Here is a 20,236-nt window from a genome sequence, read left to right as displayed (position 1 = left end):
GAGTCCTTTTCTTTGGGTATAGGACAGTATTTATAATACATTAAAATTTCGACCACGGCCCACACGCTTTGGCCAACATTTCCAAAGGCGCCGCTTCAATCTCACACCTTAGTCACTACTGGAGATGGCACAGGGCCACAGACTAATCTCTCATATCTATAGAGCGCTTTGGACTGATCTGCCACTCTCACCACTTCCTGTGCAGGTCAAGTGGGAGGAGATCCTGGGAGGCCCATTGTCAGCTAAGGAATGGACTAAAATACACCAGGGAGTGGAAACAGTTAGTTCTAATGTACGATTCAAACTCCTGCAGTATAACTTTATACATCAAACATACCTCAACACACAGACCTTACATTCTATATATCCCCCCCGATCGGACTGCTGTCTGTGCTGTAGGGCCACGACAGCATACTTTAACAAAAAAAGATGTTTTTGATATGTTTTTATTGCCATTTATGGATATATACATTTTTTGTTGAGCATGTTTACATATATGAGGTATCATGATATTGGATGGGTATCCCCTGCCCTGTCCACATCTTTAATGATCTGGTGACCTTAACCAAACCTGTTTATCCTTTTCATAAATAATGCAGAACACGCAACCAATGAATCTCATACCAAAATAACTTTTAAACTCCCCAACTAGTCTACCCTCCCTTTTCTGTGTCAGAGTGCTAGTGTTACTTCCTCCGGGATTTTCCCAGTAGTGCCTATCTTGTAGTATGTCACATCCTGTACTTCTGCTGATCTCCCTCTCCTATGGGATCTGAGGGTTAATTTCCTTTGTCTTGTTCTGGTCAGTTAGGTACCATGGATGTTTGTGGCCCCCTCATGTCTGCTAACACTGATGGCCAGGCTCGCAAGTCATCCCTCAGTTGATCATCTCATCTGATCTGTTTCATTCAAACTGCCTCTGCAGTTGCCCATGCACAGACATCTCTCATCCATGCTTTAGTCTGCGGTGGGGTGGGATTCAGCCATGATATGGCAATTCAACGTTTTGCTAGTACGAGTCTTAACAGTGCAAACTTCCTGCTTAGTTTTTTATTCTTGGGATCGGGTAGTAATCCCAATAACACTGTACGGATTTCTTTAGGTACCTCCCAGCCCCTGGCATCTTTTCATTTGGTTATTATTTCGACCCAATAAGGGGCCAAAGCAGGGCACGTCCACACCATATGCAAGAAAGCCGCTTCTGGTGCTTTGTAATGGGGACGTTCACTTGAACGGGCCGGATATATTCTGCTTAGTGTTTTGGGGGTGAGGTAAGTTTGGTGCATGAAATTATATTGAACTAATTTAACCCATGCATTTAAGCTCACTCCTTTAACTCCTTGTTGTGTTGTCAGGGGTTCTCCTATGGCTTCATCCCATCAAGTTTTGATGGAAAAAGTTTTATCTGCTCGGTCATCCTGGATCGCTCGGTATAAATGAGATGAAGCGACGACCATGGGCCATATAGAGCATTACTTGGAGAACGTTCGTTACAGGGGGTTCCTCCGGGAAAGATGACCAAATCTCTCAGGCCACCTGGGAAATCTTCCAGCATTGTAGAAACTGCCCCTCCAGCGTTCAAAGGCGGTCTCTGTATTTTCACGTGTAATAAAATGTTTCTTTTTGGAGAGGTCTCTCATTGTCAGGCAACTGCCTTCTTTTACGACATTGGACTTTATCGCTATGGTATGGTCCTGCCCTATCCAATCCACGTTCTGGCAGGAGGTTCTACACAATCTGAATGGGGCTTCGGGTTGGACTGTGCCATTAGAGATCCGTCAGGTACTCCTGGAACTACTTCGGTCTTCTGTTTAAAAAAAACTAAGCAGTAAATTTGTTCTACTCTGCTTGCTTTTGTTGAAATGTCGCATAGCGATAAGTTGACTTAGCCGGACTTTCCCTAAAATTTGGCGTGGTTGAGAGATGTCTCAAAGTGAGCAATTGCTGAGGAGGTATGCATGAGGCACGTACGTAAAGATGACAGACTTGAGGAGGACCTGAGAGCTTGATCATCCATGTTACATGATTTGAGATGTCACAGGATCCCGCAGCTCCAGAAAGCGCGCCCACCTAGAGGTACTAGGTACAATCCCACATGGTTGCGATAAATACTGGGAACACTCTGGTTGGCGAAGCATTGCACCAAAACACCCACAACCCACTTTTTTACTTCATTGTGATTTGGAGGACAGGGTTTCAGCACGAGAGCGGGGGAGGGGAAGAAGGGAATGTTTGTTAGTAGGTTTATCTCTTGTTTTTTAAGGGTTGTTCTATAAACAATTGTTTGCCACACATCACTAATGCTGTTCAACTATGACAAATACTGATGTCATCCTAAAATGCTATTAATTTGGAATTAGCAAACTACAGCCTGTAAACCATGTTACATTTCCGTTTATTTTCAATCAATTCCATTAAGTTGTGGAAACTGAATGTTTCACCTGTATTGCACTTGGAATCTGTTTACTTTTATTCTAATATTATCTGGGCTGTGGAATGTGACACTTAATGTCCAAATTAAACTCCTAGGTCGTACTGCTTATACATCATTGACTAAAAAAGCGATAAAGTTTATTATTTAAAAAAAAAAAAGCACAGTATCTCATGGCGCTTTTAATCACTTTATTGTAATAATTTATCATGTTAACATTCAGATTTCTTAAAGATACGCCTTACGTTAAGGGAATAATGAAACATTTACAATGGTAAAGCTCCAGGTTTAGAAAATGTAGTTGTCCCTCCCTACCCCGTGCCTCCACTGTGGCTTTCTGCGTTTGGTTGTACACCTCACCTCCCTACAAATACCATGGGGAAGGTACAGGGCCGGACTAGCCTTTTATTTCACCGAGCATTTCCCCAGTGGGCGCGGGCCATTGGAGGCCAGTTTTGAAAGCCTACAGCCTCTCATTGTGCCCCATCACTTTATCCAGCTCCCTAAGGTGAATTGGAGCAAGCAATGGGGCGCTTTAAGACAGGGAGATTGGGAGAGGTAGAGAGAAGGCTTTCAGAGAGGGAGAAGAGAGGGACTAGAGAATGGATGGATCTAGAGAGAGAGGGAGAGAGTTTGCGCGAGGAGATGGAGGGAGTGGGACTGTTGTGAGCATTTTTGTCAGGGCGGCTTTTGGTTCTCCAGTCCGTCCCTGGCCAAGTATGGCTGGGTAGGAGAAAAGAAAGTTCACCTGCACCTAAAAGTTCTTTTTATTTGGCATGGTTACTCTCTGCAGTTTGGCTACATCCGTCAATATCCCAGTTGTGGTGTTCATAAAGTTGAGCATGTCCATCGCAGCTTAGATGGGCGTTAGGGTGTTTTGTATGGGTGAATTGCTCAGCAGAAATGTTCTCTTATACTGGGCAATGAGGACATTGCCCACAAAACGGGCCTTGGATTGTAGGACGAAATACAAAGTTCATGATCGATACAAGGGTGCACTGCAATTAGTATAGACGTGACGCCCAAAAATCTTGATCATACATTTCTTTAAAAAAACAAGAAAAAGGAACAAAAGCCATATAGTTTGTCAATCGACAGTTTGTCAATTGGCCCGTTGTATTCATTGATCATGATAGTAACTCAAGTTTTCCAATATTGCTCATCGCTTCTTTCCGGCAAAAGATTCAAATTCCCTCAAATGGTTTTGCATTCTGAATTTTTTTTAAAGAGACATTTCTTTTGGATTCAGGGACTATGACGATTTGGTCTCCTGTTCACGAAAGTAAGTTAATTGGAGGAATCAACTAACTAGTGTACCCTTGTTCCATATGTCCTATTGCACTGGTGCATACTAAGGCTGCATACTGCCCACTGTGTAGCACGAGATGTCCCAGTGCGGCCGTTGGTACACAGTGTCCTGTGTTTCGTTGTGCCTCATTAGTATCACAGTCACGGGACTAAAATACCAAGGGACATATTTACAAGCCCCTAGCGCCACCTGTGCGTCACCTTTGGGACGCCGCAGCGGCGCATTTTACTGCCCCATATTTACAAGGACATGTACAGCCACTCTGCCTGGCTTTTCATGTCCTTGGAAATATGGCCCCTTTTCACAAAGCACTTTGAGTGAAAGGGGCATGCCATGGATGTTGCTGTGGGTGTTCCCGCACAACACCCATGGCTTCTGCCGCATTCCCAGATTTACAACCTGGGAATGAGTCAATACTACGCCTCCCCAGGGGAGGCACAACGAGGAGAAATGTTTTCTTTTCTCCTCGCTTTTTCCTCTTTCTATGTGTGCTGCATTCTGCTGCACACACAGAAAGAGGAAATCACCGCGCATATTGGTTTTGTGCAGGAAAATGCCCTAAAACGCAGACATCCTTGCACCACAGTGCAAGGGTGCCTGCATTGGTGCATGGCAGCCAATTGTGCGCCAGCACAGGGGAAAGCACAGAGATGCAACATATCATTGTAAATATGACACATCCCTGTGCTTTGAAAATGACTAGTGCGGCGCAGCCAAATGGCTTACAGTGCCGTGCTGAGTCACTTTCTTGTAGATAAGGTCCCACTCTTTTTCAGTTTTATATAGCGCAAACTCAACCCGAAGGTGTTGGAGCGCTTTATAGGAGCACCAGTTACATTACGCAAGACACATTCATTTTTTGTAGGTACAAGGAGATAGTGATTTGCTCAGAATCACTGGATTTGAAGCCAACTCCGAGACTCGAACCTGGTTCCCCAGTTCAAAATTCGGCAGCTCTGGCCCTAACGCTGCATCCTACCGATGATCGCTGTACCTGGGAGGGGACTGCTGATTAGCATAATCCATGGCTCTGTAAAGGCCTTTTTACCACTGCACAGGACTGGCAATATGGGTCGTAATAGGCAGGGGCTTATCTGACATTAAAAATAACCAGTTGTGGGTGGAGTCGTGCATATTTAATTTGTTATACTAGTATTTGGTTCTTACGGGGACCAGCTTGAGACTTGCCTGTTCAAGTGAAATATAAATAAAATGCAGTAAGTAGCCTGATCAACACAGGGGATGATGTTTTACAGAAGATCCTTCCTGTCATCTCTGAAAATTCAGATCACTTTATGGTCTTCAGTGCCAGATGCGCAGACTTCCGAAAGGTGACCTGTTTTTGCTCTGCCGAAATGCATCCAATAAATTCACCAATTTCCACCAATAGTCCTAGCTCTGGAAAATATATGCCATCTAGATAAAGAGAGCCAGCCTTGGTCACGTCTCCATGGTTGGTGCCATCAGCAGACTGCTGTTGTCATTGGACCATGCCTTTGCAATATGTCAAACAGGTTTGGCTGCTAGGCAGAACAGGGGATGAAGGCACCATGCTTTCTGTGAGCTTTGTGTAACCTCAACCAACAAGTGGGCAACTTTATCGAAAATAAGATCAGGAGAAACTGCAAGAAAAGTTCTCAAAGAGACACGGGAGTAGTGTAGATAGCAAGGTCCTCTTTCGGGTGGGCCACACCACATGAAGGCATTGCCATTACTCTCCTTGACATCAAAAAGCAGGGGTGCACTGTCCATATTCTTGGCTAGTCAAAGCAGAGGTAGACATCACTGACCATCTTCTCGATGAAGATATCAGTAGACCTGGCATACCAACGTACCTTCACAATGGGGAAATCCTTGGGGAGGGCTGCAATGTTTAGATTCACAGGCACAATATCTCATGACATAGCCAAAGAATCGCTTGCCCAGTGAAGGGGCCTAACCGCCAGTAAACCTTTCCATTGAAGGGTAAGTATGATGTGACCACACTCTTCCCTTCCAAAGGAGAACACTACTGGAAATGCCAACCCTGTCCACATTTCCAGTGAAGAAGTCACTTGGAATGGCAGCCTTCATAGTTAAGACATCACGAGGGGGAGCAAACTTTAAATATCCTCCTATGGGAAAATCACTAGCCCAAGCAATGCTGATCATCCCACCACAGTTCAGCCTCCCAGTGAACACATTACTGGTCTTGTCACCAATATTTTTCATGGGAAGCTATTGTTGGACATGGCAGCAGAGTTAACATCTTGAGTGATGACCGCACTGGCCATCGTCGTAATGTCTTCCAAGGAAGTGCAAGCGCTGTTGCTAGGGTGCCTTCCCACTTCATCTAGCACTGGGATGCCTCCGGGTAGCAATAAGCTTTAGATGTCTGCATTGAATAGAAGGAGGTGCTCTAACGGTGAGGTGAGGTACTGATGTCTGCCACCTTTACATAAAGACACCACTAGATATTGTAATTGGCTGCCACTCTCCATGGTGGCCGAAGCAAAGTCGGATTCCTTTGCCTTCTGGTGGCAGCACCACTGGACATGAGAACAGACCCTTTTGTCAGTTAAGTTTCAAACTGCAGGAGGTGAAGCCAAGCATTCAGACAAAAAATGACTGACTTATGTATTGTAATCAGTGTCTCCGGGAAACTGCTCGCCAACTTCTAGAAACCTAATACCAAAAAGCATTTACCCAGACCATAAAAAAGGGAGACTTTGTGCTGTTGACCATGCCATCTAGAACACTGCCACGTTAACTTTCTTCCACAGAACACAAGCCCATAACTGTACAAAACAGTAGCCAAGTGGATGAGGGGATGCTATTAAATAGTAAATAAAAAAACAGCAGCAAGTTCAAAAATTGACAACTTTTGTCCTAAACTTTTGTCCTAAACTGCCCGGTGCATTAGTGGTCTAGATATGTCAAAGTTACATTCTACAGCAATATATACAACTGACTGTCAACATTAACATAAAATTAAGTTAAACTAATAAAACATAACAAAGGAATGGTAAAGAAAATTCGTTAAAGTGCCAGATTACTTTACATTCTGTACCATGCTTAAGGGGGTAACCTGGAGCTGATGAATGAGTGGTTTTGGGGAGATGTTTTCTCCAAGGCTGTACCTGAGGCTTCTTCCTGTGGAAAGACCAGGGCGACTCAATTCCGAGAGGTCTAGAGGACAATACCCCTGCCAACTGGAGGTGGGGGCAGTTATGGCTTCTGATACACCCTGCGGTAGCCAGTAAGGTCTGGGGGCTCCGGGTTTGACACTCGTTCCTTTCTAGTGGTTTTTCACAACATTGCCCTTGGCCAGGTGAGGCAACATATGGTTCTGATGCGCCTTGTGTGATGCTGCAGAAAAGCCTAGTTTCAGATGTCCTGATATGCCTGCGTTGCTTCTTGGCTTAATGAATGGTCCTCTTTGGAGTGTTGCAGAAGAGTCCGCTCTGAAAGGTTTGATCCATGGACACCATATTCTTCCTGAGACAATCTTACTTCATAGAAAAGGCAGCCGTCCCGGTGAAAATGGCTTGTAACTATAGAGTGGTGCTCAGTCCAGTGGCCTTGAATCTAGCTGCAAGCGGGGCACTTTTTTTTAAAGGACATTTCACAAATTAACGGTTTAACTGGGTGGCTCTGGGGGCAGGGTGCTGCACATACAAGAGCATTATTTAAATGAATGCTTGAAAACACACTGAGGCACCCCGTCCATCATAAAAGGTGCTTCCAAAAAATGCATTCAGAAATAACAATGCTTTGCATTTTTAAATAGTGTGCTTTGTGCCATGCAGCTTGCTAGAACTTATCCCTTTCAAAAACTATGTTCTCAGCATAAACATTCGGGTTTGAAACAAGAAAAAGGCTTCATACCAGATTCTAAGGATAAATAAGAGGGGGTGGATGATTCAGAAAAACCGTGTGGTTCTGTGCTGCTACTAGGGGTGCACCATGAAAGATTCCACCTCTTGGAATGTTTGGCACAATGTAGTTATTGTCACACAGTTCGGAACCAGATCTGAGTGAGCAAAGTGTTATGGCAAAAAGTAAAGTTGGGCACGACTTCCACTGGGTGTACTGTCTGGGCCAGACTTGTCAGCCACTTGTAATGACTCGTGGTTTGCTTGGGCGAGTGTGCGTTTCCTCCAGGTTCCACCAGAATTAGCTAAATCACGTTTCTACCTCCGAATTCTCCAAAAATGTTCCAGTGCTCTTAGCGGATGCTGCAGACACTTAGTGTGAGCATGGCTCAAGTCCACTATCCTAGAGACCAGTCTGGATGAAGAACACCACAGATGAATGTGATGTCAAACCTTCTGCATCCACCACACCAGTGGCCCCAATACGGAGTCATCATCACAGAGACCAGGGTGGCAATGTTGGGAATCATATGCACAACCCGCAAAAGAAATTGAAACATCATTGAAAATTCCACATTACCCATGTCAGAGATCAAATCTTCGTCAATCAGACTAGACCGGACTTCCAAATATTTGCACTGAGTACAACAGAGACCATGAAGTCAAACATTCTACATCAACACTGGCATAGATAAAACTTTCTGTATCAATCACACCAGAAGCCCAACGTCAACATCCTTTGCATCAAACACAACAGAGAAAATGACATCTAACTTTCACCATCATCCACACAGGAGACTGACACAGGGCCAAACTTTCTGTATCTGCCACACCAGGGACCAGAACGTTAAACTTTCTGCATTGACCACATGAGATATGATGTCAACCATGTCATCCAAACCTTCGCAATCAACACCAAAGACCGCAAAATGAAACCATATGCATCAAACACACCAGAGGCGGACATGACAGTAAATCTTCAGTACCAATGCCAATCATGACATCTAAAGATTTCTATCAGCGACACAAGAGGTTGGAGGCCTGTTGGATAGGCCTTTTGTGAATGAAATCAATCTGAATCCCCCACCATAGACATTGTAATTACATTGAAATGTTGCCAACTGCAGCACTAGATGTGGACATGATACCACCATCCACATCAAAGACTGTCAAGCTATCGAACAGCCACCATCGGTTGCATTATCTACGTGAAGGGGTAGAAACATTCACACTCATCAGCACCAGAGACTAAATGGGAAGGGACACAAGCTGAACTGTTGAAGGGTTTCTTCGGGGGAAGGGTTGTTTGGAGGGGTAGTCATATTTAAACAATTTTAATATTTAACAGGATGAGCATTTATGGGTAATCTGTTGATTGAGAAGTTGCCTATGATACAAATATTTTGCGGGGAAGAAGTAATAATGGCTGCAGGAGAATTGGAGGACATGTGTAGCTTGTGCACTCTGAGGGGACTGTCGGACACATATAGGAGGCACGCTCTGGGTATCATGTGTCGGGCACAACTGTAATCCACAAACACAGAGAGACTCTTGCAGAAAACTACATTCATTCTCACAGACTCATTCACTATTACATCAACCTTCACACTGATACCATTTTAACGCAGACATGCCTTCACACTAATGGAATGACTAATCCAAGCCACCAATACTTGGACTATCAGAAGTACAAAGGTTGTTACTCTGCAACAGATACAAATTTTCATACTCACACTGTGGTATTTTTCACTGCTGTGCCTGTGATTAGGAACAGAACACAACAAACACAGTCACACATCAAACACCTCGAGGTTACAGTAAGACTTCCATTGACGCACATGGCCACTGCATAGATTCAGGGCAGAGAGCACGGTTCCATGCAGTGAGGTGAAAGACTCTTACTACCCCATGGTTTCATGCCAGTAACTGTGTGTCCATCAGTCCAGTGAGCCCCACTGGCAAAGTATGGTGTTCCCTAGTCAGGTCTCTCCTAAGATCTGTGCCTCCCCCAGTTCATGACCCCCATCCACCTGAGTACCAATGCCACCCCCAGCTGCGTTAGTCTGTCTTTACGAGCAGCATTCTGGTGGCTGTCAGGATAGGAGGGGCAGTATTCACTTGAGCAGGGAGATGTCATCAGCAAAGTCATCACCACCACGGCGTAGACAACGACAGCAACGCCACTGGAACACCATTAGGCATAGCGGCAGCATGAAAAGTGCACAGATGGCTGCCATGATGTAGGCGATGGTCATTAGTGTGGACTCGTCTGTCTGTGGAATGTTGTACCCACAGTCGTCCATGTCCGAGCCGAAGAAGGGGCCAGCCACTGCCGCCATGCGGTATTCGTCGTGAGCTGCAGAAAAGAGGAAGTCTAATTAATACAGGGCCTGCCATGCTGCACATTATCTGTTAAGGTGGTGGGCAGTTCCAAAGCCTTTCAGCCAATCAACGGAGAGATCAACTTGCTAGTAATGACTATATACAGAATTCTATTCAAAATGCCGAGCCTCTGATTTACACTATCAACAGAGCATTTCTTAAAGTAACAGATGACTGAAAACACGTCTTTGCAGTAAAATATCATCAAATTCTTCAATAATCAAACCGCCAGGTATACTGTGGCTTAAAAATTATTTTGTTTTAACTTTCTGTTAAACGGCAGTACCACACTGTTAATGTTACTAATTAGCGATGTTCTTTCTAATTTAACAAACAAAAGAGCGCTTTACACCAGTCTTTGTAGTGTGCATTTAAATATATTCTAATTTTTTTTTTATTAACCTTCTTTTTGTTCATAAAACACAACACATACACACAAAAGCTAACATGAATTCAAACAAATCTTATTATAATACTAGCTAAAATACATCCGTTAAATGAAATACAAAAAATTCTTCACAGAGACAAAAATAATAAATTGCTTGCAAATTATGTATTATATTATAGTAACAATGGGGTAACCCAGTATCCCTCAGAACCTGGGCAATCATATACAAAATTAACAATTGGTTCTGTCGGGTGTAGATTATTTCTTAAAACATTAAACCAGTCATTGGTTAATTCACATGGAAGACAAATTATCGTAAACAACACACAGAGACCAAAAAGGGTATTCAAAAGTTTTATAAATTACGTCATTTATAAATACCCCCATTAATTTGCATGGCTGTCAAGACAAAAAGTGAGCTGTAATTTGTGACAAAGTGACATGTGGTGCTCAGTGCTGTGGTGAGGGTGCGTAATATATACAAGGTGACTTTCGTGGTATTGTCGTTTTCAAAAGGCCAGAAAAACACAGATATTTGAATAGTTCTGCAGACTGAATAAGTAGGTCTTTATACAGAGTCTTTCAACTGGTCCAGGGGATATGTCGACGTTTCAACCCAAGGGGGCATTACTGTCTTAGTCAATGCGGGTCTTCATCAGGACAGGGACAATGGGGACAGCCTAACGGTGCCCAATGCGATTCAGGGGGCGTGTTATTTCTCTTTGTCTTGTTTAATCATTCAAACAGTAGCGAAGGTATACTGCGCAGTGAGAATTGTTCCCGGCGGAGCTTCCCGGTGAAGGGAATCGACTCCTGTCTTCCAAAGATTCTGGAATTCTCAATATAGGTGAGGGTGGTGGAGGATCACAGGCAACCGTCCTGTCTCCTATGATCATATAGATCACTGTGCGGTTCTTGAAAAAGAGAGAGACCCAGAAAACGAATTATTCCGGGCAGGAGGCGCAGGCGAACGTCCTGCCGTGGACGAAACAGGGGCAGAAGAAGAGGGCAACCACAAGTACACTGGCAGATGGAACAACAACTACCAAATACCCGCAGCAAAAAAGGACAACCACAACCAGGGACAAGCACGAACACAATGAGCTAGTTGTGAATTTAAGCACCAAGGTTTTGACACCCAATGAACAACAGGTCCTCAATAAAGGTTTAGGGTATGTTCCAACCAACGAAGGAGATTTATTCCAACTACGCTGTGAAATGGCCAAATTCTTCAGAAAAATACGTCTACATTTCTTCTTTAAGGATAAAGAACTTACAAACTCTCTAGATGATTCTTCTGATAAGAGTACAGGCCTGAAAATACCTTCCACTTTCAACCCTCCAGTCCATCTTATCCCAGATCGAGTTAAAGTGTTTGAACAAGCGGTGATTCAAGACATCACCTCTTGCAACACTAGAAAAGACAAGGTTTATCACAATCTCTCTAAAAATGACAAACATGCCTTAATGGCTCTAACGAAAGACGACTCCATCACGATAAAACCGGCCGACAAAGGCGGAGCGATCGTCATCTTGGACACAGAGGCATATCGCACTGATTGTCTAAGACAACTCAACGATCTTACAGCATACAAACCACTCACTGAAGATCCAACTCCCAGACTCACGAGAGAGATACAAACCCTCGTAGACGATGCAAAAGCTGCAGGTTGGATCACAGAGCAAGAATCACATTTCTTAACTACCAAACATCCCGTTATGCCATATTTTTATGTTTTACCAAAAATACATAAAAATCAAAGGCCACCCCCAGGGCGACCCATCATATCAGGTATAGGTTCCTTATTAGAACCTCTCTCCACCTTTGTTGACTTTTTCCTCAGACCACTTGTCAAGGAAATACCTAGTTACCTGCAAGATACCAAGGATGTCCTTCGTTTGCTTCCAGACATCAACTTTGATACAGAAACAGACCTGCTGGTTAGCTTCGATGTGGAATCTTTGTACACCTCGATTCCACAAATGGAAACCTTAGAAGCCATTGAGAGTCTTCTAGAGATGAGAAATCTAGACACCATCACACCAGTCCATTTCATAATGGAATGTGCCAGGTTGGCCATGATGGAAAACTTTTTCAGGTTCGAGGAGACGATTTACCTACAAGTCTCGGGCACATCTATGGGCAGCATTTTTGCGCCGAGCCTAGCCAACCTGTATGTTCATCTCTTCGAACAGAACAATGTACTTACACAGTCCAATCCATTCAGAGACCAGATAAAGATCTGGAGAAGGTACATCGATGATATTCTGGTGGTTTGGCATGGGCCTGTTGCCTCTTTGTTAGACCTTCATGCATGGCTAAACGAAAAGAACGTTTTTTTGCGTTTCACAGTAGTCTATGATAAAACCCGACTACCTTTCCTAGACATTGTGATATGCCCTGACCACGGCAGACTGGGCAGTGAGCTATATAGGAAACCTTTATCAAAAAACTCTCTTTTGAGCTTTCATAGCCATCATCCAAGATCTCTTCAGGAAAATCTGCCCATTGGACAGTTCCTGCGCATCCGCAGGAACTGTTCTGACTTAACGACCTTCAATCATCATGCAGAAGATCTATCCAACCAATTACAAGACAGACAATATCCAAAAAGCCTGGTCAGACGTGCTTGGAAAAGAGCCTCCAACAATCATCGGGGAGCCCTTCTAGAACCTCCAGTACCGAAGCCTCCCCTGTCTAGAATGACCTTTGTTAATACATTCAGTACGTGGTCCAATCATGTACAAAAAACGGTCCGGAAACACTGGCGGATACTGAATGTAGGGAATGAGGTCTTACCACCTTCTCTTTTCTCTTTCAAAAGAGGCACTAACCTCAGAGATAGTCTAGTACATACAAGACCACGGGCCAAACCTCCCACCATCACTAACACTCTGTGGAGTTTACCACCAGTACAGGGGCATTTCCCGTGTGGCCAGTGTTCTGCATGTCCACAGACCCAGCCAACCAAAACCATTGACATAGGCACTAATACACCATGGATTCTAAAAAAACATACCAACTGCAACACAGAAAAAGTAATCTACCTCATAACCTGTCCATGTTCATTGCGATATGTGGGCATGACCACACGAAAGATCAAGACTCGCATCAATGAACATAAGAGCACCATTAGACGGAACAAACAAGCGACTAAACTTACCAATCACTTTTTGTCGCTAAGACACAAACCAGAAGATTTGAGATGGGTGATTTTAGAACAGCCTTTCACCCCATACATGTGACAGACATCAGTAAATTTCTGTTCATAAAAGAACAGAAATGGGTGTTTAAACTTAAGAGTGATCAATTTGGTCTAAACGATGATATTCCATGGTCATCTCTCTAATTTCTTGAGGTACCCACGCTTTGTGTACTCAATAAAATTTCTATTCATTTCCTGTTAAGACTATCATATCAGTCCATAGAGCTCTTACACCTTGAAGTACACTATTTACTCAAACTAGAGCGTACCTCAGTATCCACGAGTCTAATATTACCATACAGATCCCACTATGTCAGTAACATCTTAGAAAGTGATGTCTTATTCCCGGTTTTCCCCTTATTCTATCAACACTAACGAAGAACCATACACACTACAACCAACCACTACATTTCTCGACTTTCGAGAAACATGTGACACCACACGTGATATTCTGTTCCGCTTAGCGCCACTATAGTGATAACAAGTTGATACGGCTTTTAGAACGAGTAACGATACATCAATGTGCCATTAACTCTAACCGTGCTCGTTTCAGGAAAAGTACATCACGAACTGTCATAACGATCGGACCTTGTTAGTAGACGTTTCAATAAGTCGCCCGAGATCCTTTCAGACTCTGCCCGTTATAAGAGGATACCACACTGTATACTACACTTCCCAGGTTTCCTTACGACGTGACATCACAGTAGGTATCTTGTACCTTCGAGCGCCCCGTAGCAAACAGCAAGGAAGGACGCTCATTGGGGCTTATAGGGAGACACCTCCTGTCGGTTTGTCACCTCCCCTTCCAGCTCAATTGCCAGAGCGGGGTACCGACGGAGAGGTGAGTCTCGCACTCTGTTCCTCCGTTGTTTTTATGGGTTTCTGTATAGGCGTTTCTCTCAGACGCCGCGCTGCACGCACTGTGACTCTCACTTTTGACCAAATTTACGAGACATTCATTAAACCTCGTGACAATCACTGTTCTAACACAGCGCGTAGCTTGAGCCCGCCTCCACCATAGGTCTCCTGAGTCAGCGAAGCACTCTAGACGTATCCGTCCAGGGTTGAACGCTAAGTTGTGCTATCTGGCTCCTTAATGCTTTTGAATGGTATACTAACTCCAGATCCTCTACTAGAGGCTCAGTAATTTCTGATCACTTCAGTATATCTATATCTGAACATCATGATTTTTAGATTTTTTAGATTTCTTTAGACTGTTTGATCCTGCCATGTCCCCATAACTGCTTAATCAAACGACACTGCTTGGAAGTTTCTTCCTCCCCCCTCCTTGAACTAAACAGGGTAAATCACCTTGGGGTAATTTTGCTGTTTGATATTCTCTTCTTTGTAGAGCGGTGCCTCATGTCCTGAGCGGATGCCAGGCGAGGTGTGTACCCTAAAATTTTCGGGTAAGTGCACGAGTTGATTGTTGATATGATTATCACCCTGTTAGACAATACATCATGTAGTATTGTTTTAACGTTTGCTAGCATATTAGATCTAGCTTTTGTTCTGTGATTAACACTGATATCTTTTTACAAAAGAGTTGATTTTCTTCTTTTCATTGTTACTAGGTCTCTTTCCCTGTAAAAACCCTATGGGAACGTACTTGAACAATCAGGTTGTATTGGTATTTACCCCAAACCCTTTTTTGTATATATAAGTTTCCTTTTCACACGTTTTTTGCAGTAGCGTCAATATGGTCCTGATGAGAGCTTGGACTCCCCAGTCCAGTAGCCGAAACATGTAGACCGACACCCTGACAGTTATTTGTTAAGCTGTCCACGCACTGGTTTTAAAGTGGCACCAAGACAGCACCAGAATAAAATTGATTGTGTCTTGATAGCCATTTTTAATAGCACTTTTTCCTTTTATACTCTTTGCACTGCAAACCATCACCCCATCTTTGGCACCCACGACTGGGACTACCACACAACCACCACAATCACCTATGTGGTTGGCTTCTATGGTTAAGTCCACAGTTCCCAGATGATGATTAGCCACCTTTGGTGGGTGATGGGAACTTAACCTTTTTGGTTAAGCCCCAGATGGTCTTTTGCTTCACTCTACTCTATATATCAGTTTTGTTACACAGAACTCTAGACCCACAGTATTTTTTGTATGATAATTTGTTGATTGGGGATTTATACTGTAGCTGGTCTTTAAACCTATCCCTCGGACCCCCCTCCCACACTCTCCCTTCATGTGTAGGGTCCTTTTGTATTGAGTTTCCTACATTACTAACACTGTGTTTTATTTTCACATTCTTCCTACCACTACAAATTGTAGATGAATTATAATTTTCCTGTTTTGATAGACGTGGTTAAAATGAGCCCAAAAATTATTTTGTCAGGTATAGAGATATTAAGTTTAACTAAAGGAACTCTTACTACTTTTAAAACACTAATGCAGGGCAATGTGGTATACTGTTTGTGCAAACCTCTTTACCAAAATGTACTCAAGAGCTCATATGATACAATCTTCAGGTCAGCAGACTGAAAAAAACAGCCTGTTCTACCCATTCCATATATGCAGCTCTTGATGACACTACACACCTGAGCTCTCTCTGCCCTATCTATACTTCCTGTGATTGGATTAGATCGACAACAATATTCCTAAGAGTCTTTTTTAGTGACTATATTGGATATTCAACAGCCATAGAATGTCATGCTGCAAAATGTAGATTTGCAGCCATTTTTGCATTTGTGCTTATTACTCATTGTCATCAGCTATAGTGCGTGGGCAAAAGCTCTAAGACTCACCGCAGAAAATAAATTATTTAGGATGCATGTATTGTCCGACTTAGGCTAACATATTAAAATAAGCATTCCAAAATTATTATGAGGTGCTCCTGTAGGTTCACTGTTAAACATACTACTTACTTACTTAGTACTCCAGAATAAGCGTGAAACCATCCTAATCACATTATGTGATGCGGCAATCTTAATTTTACAATCTGTTCTCTATTCGCATTTCCCAATTACAACAGGTCAATTAAATGAATCATGCAGAAAACCATATACTCTGGTGCATACAACAAAACATATTCTCTAGAAGAGGCGATGATATGAATAGAAGCATAAACAAAGGGAGCTGTTTTGTATGTATAACTTTTAAGTGAAAAGAGTTAAAAATCTGAGTGGCAAAATGCATTAGGTAATGAGAACAATGGGAGGAAGTTGGAGTTTCTCAATTGAGAGATTTTGGGGAAATGATTACCACAAGGATTTCATTTGGAATGATTCTGAAGGAGCTTTCTTAATAAACATAACCTATAATTAGAGCAGCAGTATGAGTTTTTGTGATTGGTAAATTAATATCAACAGTCAGAAGATAGGTTATCGTGACAACAGTGCATCTACTATTACTGAGGTGCTATTAAATCGATGCATACACTTGGGTCTGGTATAAATTAAATTTTAAAACCAGCGAGTTATTTGATTATTTCAAGAAAAGACTTTATAAAGTGATCAAGATGGACGTGCACTTATGCTGGAGTAGAGACATTGTTGCGAGCCCTCATATTAGTGATGCTGAATAACAATGACCATAGAGTAGCGCGGAATAATAACACATTAGTGTTTAACCTAATATGGCTGTCCATTTACAATTCTGCAATACAAATGTTAACATTCCAACCTTCCCTCTGAGTAACCTTTTTGCTGGTGGATACTCTATCTACCTGCATAATCCTCACCTCTCAAATTTTTTTTTACAGGCGCAAGACTGGATCTGAAGAATGAAATAGGTCTCCTCCATCAATAAGTGGCACCTTGGCTTCAGATTTCACCTTGGGTGTGACATCACAAAGCCATATAAGGCACCACCCCGGTGCACTAACATCTTTTCCCCGTTCTTTTTTTCACATCCTCTAAAGCCAAGATGAGGCTGATGAGACTGACAGAAATTGCAGAAGACCAAAACTAACTTGGAATTACTACAAGTTGCATTGTCACTCTTCAGAATGGGTAGGTGAACGAAATTGGTGAAAAATCCGCAGGTAGACAGAATATCCACCAGAATAATCTCTGCCAAAGGTAAGTAGCTTATACTTCTGATGGATACTTCTACCTGCAGATTCATCACCTCTTTAATCAATACCCAAGCAGTATCTCAAAGCTTATGTGTCTGAGAAGATGGTCAAACCAGCAAGTGCTATAACATAGATTTGGCACAATTGCCATCCCTATGGACTTTAGAGTCGAGGGAACAATGTTTGGTGAAGATGTGGACCTAAGCCCACGTCACAGCCCAGTAGATATCCAGAAGAGGAACACCACTGCACAATGTCAACGATGCGGTTTCCACCCTGTGGAATAAGCCCTTATACCCTCTCAAGGCTCCTACTTAGCATAATAGGTGTTGAAGCACAATATGATCTAATGTGAAATTGCGCACTTTAAAATCATCTAGCCTTTCTTGGATTGAGCATGGCCAAGGAAATGCTGGTCATTAATTTGGTATTCGTGGTTCCTAGCACTGTAGAAAGTAAGACTTGTACAAAGATCTAGACAGTGTAGTCACTCCCACTTTGGAATGAGGAAATGGGTAGAATGTCGGTAGATGCGCAGATCCACATGAAACGGGGTCACTATCTTTGGCAAGAGGAAGACCCTAGTATGAAGGACAAGTTTGTCTGTGAAAATGAGGTAAAAGGAGGATTAAAGGACAAAGTATGCAGCTTGCTAATGCACTGAGCTGGTGGTAATGGCAACCAAGAACACAGTTTTCTAGGTGAGCAGCTTGCAAAACACAATTGTGAATGGACTAGAAGTGCAAACTCATCAAGATCATGAGCACCAGGTTAAGTACCGACTTAGCCATGCCAAGGGAGAAGAGGGAAATAGAGCAACCCCTTCAGAAAATCAATTATAGAAGAACTGAACAACAACGGCTGAGCCAGCAAACAAATAAGAGGAAAAAAGCTAATAGTTAACGCTAACAGTGTCAACAGCAAAGATTTGCAGGGCCAAGTTAAGCATGAATCACAACACATCCAATAAGCTTGCCTTGAGGGAATCAACTTTCTCCCTGGCGCACCAAGAAACAAGATGCCCAGAATAAACATATTGCGTAGAGGGGCAAAGAGCTCACTATGTCTCGAGGGAAGGACAAAGTAGCTCAGATTACCCAATTCAATTTGCAGGCATGTAGGTGGAGGTATGACAGTTCGGATGCAGAACCTGCCCTAGCCACTGCTATTGGAGGTCCACCCTAACTGAAAGAGGAGGGCACACGGATAGGTGGAGCCGACCTGAGTACCACGACTTCTGGGGGCCAGTGATTGTTGAGGGCTGGGTTTGTAAATGGCGACGTTCCTTTAGAGTCCCAAACAAGGGGAGAGGAGTTGGTCTAACGGCAAGGGCGGTCGACCTTGAATCTGGAGAACAGGGTTCGAGTCTCGGCAATGACGATGGACATCCTGTGATTCTGGGCAAATCACTTAATCTCCCCGTGCCTAACAAATTGAATGTGTGTCCTATGTAACGTAATTGGTGCTATGTAAAGTGCTCTGATACCAGATTCGGGTCAAGTTCGCGCTATAATAAAATCTGCAAAAAAAAAAAAAGGCCTGCCACTGTCGGAAGATAGCTTCTGATCCAGACTGAAAAGTACTGGAATCTGGTAAAAACCCTGATCTCAGAGGAAAACATCTTACTACAGAAAGAAAAACCTCTAGGCACAGACAGATGGGCAAATCAAGAAATGAATATTCAGAATGGGCAGGGGAAAATACAGCTCCTATTGGTTCAGAGCGAGCAACAAGAAAACAACTGTGATGCACCGAAAATCAGACATGAGTCTTGTCTTATAGTCTTCATTGCCCTTCAACTCAGAAGTTCCTTCGGTCACCTTGAGATGGGCAAGGCTGACCTGCAAAGAAAAAGGACCACAGCTGAAAGTAATTTGTGGCTTGGTAAATATCCGACAGAAAAGCCCAAGGAATGGATGCCAAGATGGCAATTAAATGCTGACTGACAGGAATTCTTGGAGGTTGAATTCTGTCTGATCGCAGCTGTGGAGCGGAAAGCAGCCGCCGCGCCTCTGACAAGGAATCCAACAAGCAAATGATAATGGATTTTATTTATGTGTTTTCAAAACCTGCAAGCAACAACTATAAGTACAAAGTGCACATAAATAAAACCCATTGTCAGTTACAATGTCAACAGGTCAAAGTTTCGATAATGCTGGGGCGGCTGCTAGCATATGGTGCGAAGAAATGGGTATGTGTTTGAATGAAAGTGTTAGTTGCCTGCTTGGAGTTTATTGTTACACAGTGAGAGGGAGACAGGTGGAGTGATTAATAATTCATACTTTGAGGGTGTCTTTGTTCTCAAGTGGAAATATTGGGTGAGTGTGGTAGTCGCCTGATTCGGACGACTGTTGTAGATGGAAGGGGGGGTCGTAGTTGTTGAAAAAAGGGGTGCAGGCGCCATTGGCTGCTTCCCCAAGGAAAAAAAAACTGCAAGGCCGCTATAGTAAGAGCATGCTGTGCTTGCAAAATAAATAAACAATACATATAAAAAGGGGCAAATTCAGAAGAAAATAAAGGCGCCCGACACAAATACTAAAAGCATGCCGTGCTTGCAAAATAAATAAACAATGCATATTAAAAGGGGCAAGTTCCACAGAAAATAATGGTGGGCGGACGCTATAGTAAAAGAG

The 20,236-nt window shown here is 43.1% G+C and overlaps 1 protein-coding gene across 1 annotated transcript in view; it reads right to left on the bottom strand.

Annotated features, from left to right (window-relative positions):
* Nucleotides 1–6,585: 6,585 nt before the first annotated feature.
* The window catches only part of BACE1 (beta-secretase 1), a 120,757-nt gene continuing 107,106 nt past the window's right edge, over nt 6,586–20,236 (bottom strand). The window contains exon 9 of the mRNA XM_085647441.1: nt 6,586–9,950. Within this exon, the coding sequence (XP_085503567.1) occupies nt 9,709–9,950 (242 nt within the window). The 3' untranslated portion in view covers nt 6,586–9,708. The remainder of the gene's footprint in view (nt 9,951–20,236) is intronic.

The sequence above is a fragment of the Triturus cristatus genome, chromosome 3_2, assembly GCF_964204655.1.
Source record: "Triturus cristatus chromosome 3_2, aTriCri1.1, whole genome shotgun sequence".
Taxonomy (NCBI): domain Eukaryota; kingdom Metazoa; phylum Chordata; class Amphibia; order Caudata; family Salamandridae; genus Triturus; species Triturus cristatus.
This window is presented reverse-complemented; position numbering and strand designations above follow the sequence as displayed.